Source organism: Microtus pennsylvanicus, chromosome 11 (assembly GCF_037038515.1).
Source record: "Microtus pennsylvanicus isolate mMicPen1 chromosome 11, mMicPen1.hap1, whole genome shotgun sequence".
NCBI classification, from domain to species: domain Eukaryota; kingdom Metazoa; phylum Chordata; class Mammalia; order Rodentia; family Cricetidae; genus Microtus; species Microtus pennsylvanicus.
The window spans coordinates 18,164,564-18,170,489 of NC_134589.1; the positions used below are offsets into that span (position 1 = coordinate 18,164,564).

General features: G+C 52.3%; 1 protein-coding gene across 1 annotated transcript; it reads right to left on the reverse strand.

The window, feature by feature from the left end:
- Positions 1-1,918: 1,918 nt before the first annotated feature.
- Positions 1,919-2,961, reverse strand: Rprml (reprimo like). Its single transcript, XM_075990477.1, has one exon. It carries the CDS (start codon positions 2,690-2,692, stop codon positions 2,339-2,341), a length of 354 nt encoding a protein of 117 aa, XP_075846592.1. The 5' UTR covers positions 2,693-2,961; the 3' UTR covers positions 1,919-2,338.
- Positions 2,962-5,926: the final 2,965 nt, after the last annotated feature.

Genomic DNA, 5,926 nt, shown 5'->3' on the forward strand with positions numbered 1-5,926 from the left:
CTCTTGTCTGAGGGTTACAAAATTTAATCATACCCCCCCCTTTTGGGGGCTGCAGGAGTATGAATGATCACAGATATGGCTGCTCCTCTTCCCCTCCTGGAATCTGTGCCTGCCTGCCCTTTCTTCCTTCCGGCTTTTGCATGCACCTGCATGTGTAAACAAGCACCCATGCAATTTGCCTATGAATGCATGCTTGAACATTGTGGAATGGGCAGCCAGACATCCATGGTAAGCCTGGAGTGTTGTTGCATGCATGTAAAATTGGCACACAGGAAATGGAGACAGGAGCATCTTGAGTTCAAGGCCAACCTGGGTTACAGAGGGATACTTCTCAAACAGGTCTTTGCAGTGAGAAAGCCTCTGCAAGGCTTCTCCCCTAAGGCTTTCCTTTATTGGTGACTTTAAGCTCTGAACTCTTGAACCAGCTCCCTGTCTTCACATTAGTACCAGGAAGTTCTTGTTGTTCACTGGAACCTGGCCAGGCAGACATCTGAAGCCCTTATTCTTCCCCAATCTCCTTCTTTAGGGGGAGTTAAAGAGGCTCCTTGCTGTGGTCTGAGTGGCATTATCCTGGCCACTAGGTGCCCCAGACTCTAGGTACCTGTGCTAACTCATGTCAAGAATCCAGAATGACAGTGTTCAAGTTTTCCCATCTTCTAAGCCTCTCCCCCATTCAATCTGATAGGCTACCAGAGACAATGCTAACCATCAGCGTCCTAATATTCATTTCGTGCTGTGGATGCTGTGAGGAGGGTTGTCTCAGATATTTGACAAGGGCTCTGTGGCACCTGGCCTCGCTGGCCTGTCTATCCTAGATGAATCCCCAGGTATGTGACTGAATGGCAGGATGGAGGAAGGGACACAGCTCCATCTCTGTGACTCCACAGAACTGTGTGGGAGACAGGAAGAGTCTGCATCCTTCAGACTCAATTGCCACTTTCGTTTTTGTTAAGAATCTCCCTGCCACCTCCTCCTCGCCCCAACTGTTGTCAAAGAGAGATGGTCCCTCCTGCTTCCCATTCTAAAGCTAGGGAAGGCTTCAGCCATCTTCTCTCCCTTTCTCCTTCATTTCCACCCAGGTGGAGAGGAGAGGGTGGGGCATGCTCTCCTTTCCCTAGAAACATTTCTAAGTACTCTATGCCTGAGACTGGCCAAGAGGGTACATGTAGGTCAAAAAACTGGAGGGAAGATGGCCTGGGCACAGTTGTCCTTCAGAGCTAAGACTTGCTGCAAATGCCCCCCTTCACTTCCTTCTGGCTAGTAAGCACCAAGTCCCCACCAAAACTGGGTTTCAGGTCAACAGAGAGTGGAGGGCGCATTTCTTAATGGGAGGGTCTAGTGCACAGAAGAAATACTGTTCGCAGGCCATTTAAGGGGCTCATTCCGAGGCCACCCATCTATTACCTGAAAGGGTAAGGCAAAACAAGCTCTTGGATGGGACTTCTGGGCTCAGACTGGAATTTTTACGAGATCCAGCCCCTACCTACCCAACTTATCTGATATATTTATTTTATTCACAGCTATCCCCCATTTGGATTCCGTTCCCTTTCTTTTTCCGTGTCCACTTTATGGAGAAGAATAAAATTTCCAATGATTTAATTAATCTCACCAGCTGTCTGGCTGCCCCAAAGGACCTGTCTCCTCTACCGTAGGAGTAGAAGAAAAACAGTTCTTTGTAGGAAGAAAAAGAAAAAAAAAACCAACCAACAAAAACCAATTCCTTTTTCTCTCTCACTTTGGTCTGAGAACCCAAGGAGCTCCAGGGCTGTCTGCCCCCTAAACTAGGGACAGAAGTAGAACACTATTCGCTCCCTCCCTTCCCCTCAGCATGCGAGCGCGCGGACACACACACACACACACACACACACACACACACATACACACACACCAAATAGGATGTATCAGGAAACCCGACGGCTATGGTTTTATTACAAAATTTATTTTCAGATGCAATGCGAGATCAGCTGCTAAATCTGAGACTCTTCCAGCACCCTCCTCGGAATCAGCCCCCACCAACCTGCCCGAAATCCTTATGCGAGTGACCTCAACCCCGCATTGCATCCCCCCCTCCCCCGCTTCACTCCCACCCTGCCCGGAATGTCTCTTTGTAAAAAACCTGTGACGAACCCTGTGCTCCCGACCCCCACTGGAGCGCATACAGAGTGAGAGCCCGGAGTGACAGTCCCTCCGTGCGCTCTGCTACGGCTGAGTCCCGAGATGTTCAGGCTGGGGCGGTGCGAGCCACGTCGCTGACCACGGCCGGGGGCTAAAGCCTCCAGGCAGATGTTCTGCGGTCCCTTGCTCGCGGTGCTGCGACGTTGGCGAAGGCGGCCGGAGCTCAGTACAGTCCCAGGATGGCGGCGCCCACGTCCTTGGAGGGCCTGCGCTCCTGCATCAGAAAGTTGATCATGCTCTCGGACTTGATGAGCAGGTTGCAGCCCAGGAAGAAAACGCCGAAGACCACGGTGAGCGACAGCACGCAGAGTACGGCGATCTGCGCCACGCGCGACACCCACAGGCTGCGTTCGTCGGGCGCCAGCCCCGCGGGGACCCCGTCGCTGGCGGTCAGCGGTGCGCCCCCGGAGCAGCAGTCTAGCCACGTGCCCAGCCCGTGGCTACGGTTCCCCAGGGCGGCCCGGGTGTCACCACCTGCCTCTTCCAGGCCGCTGTGGTTCAGGAAGCTCGCGTTCATCGCGGCGCAGCGCCCGGAGTCTGGGCGCGCGGTCCAGGGCGCGCCGGGAGCTGGCAGCGTCCGCGCTGTCGGGGACGCCCGGGGGGCCCCTTGATCACCCTTGAGCCGGGACGAGAGGAAGGCGGGAGGCAACCCACGCGCTGGTATTCTCGGTCCGCCTACCTCCCCGGCGGGAAACCGGCGGCCGGGAATAGAGAGCAACAGGCGGCGCGCGAGCTGGAGGGAGCCAACAAACAGTGCGTGGCAGTCGCCCACGGAGATCCACGCCAGCCGTGCCGCCCCGCCCCTGGCAACCGCCGAGCTCCGCCCCACCCTACCCCTCCCTCCTCCAGCCCACTCGCGGCGCCCAAACTGTGGGGACACGAATCCCTCCCAGCATGCAGCCTGCGCAAAGCTGGCTTGAAAAAGGGTCAGAACGTCTGGGCAGCTCCCGCCCTCGGGCCAAGTAACCTTGACTCACTCTGGGCAGCTGCGGTTTTGTTCTGTTTAGAAAGAAAGCTGCCCCAAGAAGCCGGTTCCCGGAAATGTGGCTCCAGAGGCGATCTGGAACCCTTCTCCACTTCATTTAATTAAGGAGCACTCGGGGTGGGGGTGGGGGCCGTGGTAGCTATGGCCCCCAGCGTTGCCTACTTCACCAGGCTTGGTTCTGGGTGGCCAGGCCGTGCCAGTCTATCCCTGCTGGAGCCTCTCAGCTTTTCCCTGGCTGAAGGGTGTCACAGCCATGAGAGCTCTTTGTCTCCTACCCTACGTCAGGCCCCACACACCAACCCTACTTAATACATTCATTAAAATTAAGTCATTTGGGGGAATTTTTGTTTTTTTGTTTGCTTGTTTAATAGAAACAGTCATTGTAGATGGTTTGGGAAGATGAATTAGCAAAAGTGTGTGTGTGGGAGACTAAAACTGCAAAATCCTGCAGTCCGGGGTCATTATTTTCTAGCACAAACTCTTCCCCGTTGTCTCTATTTGTGTTCCACACTGCAAAAGGGAATGCAGTGTCCTGACTACTGTAATGAACATGCTGTTTCGTTCTGCAAGTATCTGGCCCAGTCAGTCTGGGCTTTGCTTTTGGCAGCAAGGTTTCTTTAGAGAAATGCTTGGTTCCATCCTTCGCTCATTCTTCTGGTCAGATCAAAGCGTAACCTGGACTTGGAGTCTGTGTCCTTGACTCCATCCAGCTGAAGCCTGGCTGTCTGATACAAAAGGGTGGGGAGTAAGAAGAGAGTAGGGGACCTTTCAGGGCAATGCCTGTTCCAGTGAGCATGACCAGCATACATGGCCAATGTCTTGGTCCATAAGCTTTCAGTTATTCCTGCCTGTTCCCAACCCCCGTCCATCATCCCTGGGGAGATTTCTTTGGATAACTTAGTGTGGAAGGAGGGACCAGAGATGTTTGCCCTTGACCTGGAAAAAGAGAGCTTGGGTTTGGGGAAAGGAAAAGAGACCACCCCACCCGACTGAAGACAGATCTATGCTATTCACTAAGATCTTGCTGGGACAAGAGTTAGCCAGTTGCCTGTGTCCATCTGATTGGAGGCAGGCAGAGCAGGAAGCTTCACAGTGGAGGGAGGAGAGCCCTGGGGTGGGTGGATCTGGAAGTAACTAGGCTGGGTGGCACAGAGTTCCTTACAAGAGTCCTTCCAGGTTTTGACTAAAGCCACAGTCATCTGAAAGGTAGGCTGGGGCAAAAGGATTAGCTTCCCAGATCTCTCCATCTTAGTTAGGGTTTCTATTGCTGTGAAGAGACACCATGGCCATGGCAACTCTTATAAAAGAAAACATTAATTGGGGCTGCCTTACAGTTCAGAGGTTTAGTCCATTATCATCATGGGGGGAAGTATGGTGGCATGCAGGCAGACACCTGTTGGAGAGGTATCTGAAAGTTCTACATCTGGATCAACAGGCAGCAGGAAGAGAGAGTGAACCACTAGGCCTGGCTTGAGCTTCTGCAACTTCAAAGCTCATCCCCAAAGATATACTCCCCCCAACAAGGTCACACCTCCTTATAGTACCACTCCCTGAGCCTAATGGGCCATTTTCATTCAAACTACTACTCTCCCTCAGTTGGCTGTTGGCAGGAACCTCAATCCCTCACACTGGCCTTTCCATTTTTTTTCACTTTCCTCATGGCCAAACTTGGAGAATGTGCTAGAAAATGAACAACTGGTAGATCTGGAAGGGCCATGTGGACAACCTGGTCCCCAAGAGGAACTGCCAGGGGCCACCCAGAGGCTGCAATGTCCTGTCCTGCAGCTGTTCGAATGAACCTTTAGTTCTCTGGCATGTGTGGCCCATCAGGGTTAGGTCTCATTAGTGCTGCTGGCTAGCCGAACCCTGAAAACTAGAATGTCCTCATGAGCAGATACTGGAAACTACGCTGTAAACAGGCTAAATACAATGTTCTATGCACACATGAGTTATTGTACCAGAGGTTAGACCAAGTTAGTTTGCATGTTCAACCATCCCTTCTCTCCCCTTTAAAAAAAAGTAAACGGTTGACCATGGAAAGACGGTGCACTTGGGAGAGGCCGAGAGCCCTTGAGTGGAGTTTACTCTGTGAAGCGCTGCAAGCAGCCCTCCTTGGTTCCTGTTTACACAATTCATTACTTAGTGAGCTCTTCCTGAGGCAAATTTGCCTTCTGCCCAGTTCCTGTCCAAATGGCCTCACGTTTCCAGTTGGCAGACGGGAGGGAAGCCAATGAGTTTTTACTGCAATGGGTACAAAATTGTACACTAGTTGCTTTGTTTGCCCCTTGTTCACACGATGATGGCACTAGGGTTGTGCCCAGTCTGCTGTGGCAGGTGTGTAGAGGGGAGAGGGAGGCCCTCAGACTGTGGAAAGGGGCAGTGCCAATATAAGCGTTGCAAAATGGAGAGCAGATACATTTGTCATGGGTATGAGGGACTTTATGCCTCACCTTCTGCCACCTGTCTGATTTAGGCTTGATTGACTGACTGACTGACTGATTGATTGATTGAGGAGAGGTCTTGCTATAGTGTCCTGCCTGACCTGGAAATCAGGATGCTCCTGCCTCAGCTTTATGGGTGCAGGATAACAGGTGAAACACCATGACCAGTTGGTTCACGTTTTATAAAATATTAGACATAGCGTGATTAATAAAGACCCAGAGACAGATACTGGGGTTCAACGTGAAGGTCAGAAAAGCAAAACAGCTAGCCAGTGGCTCTTACCTCGACCTCAGTCCGAAATGGCGATCCTGCCTCCAGAACTCT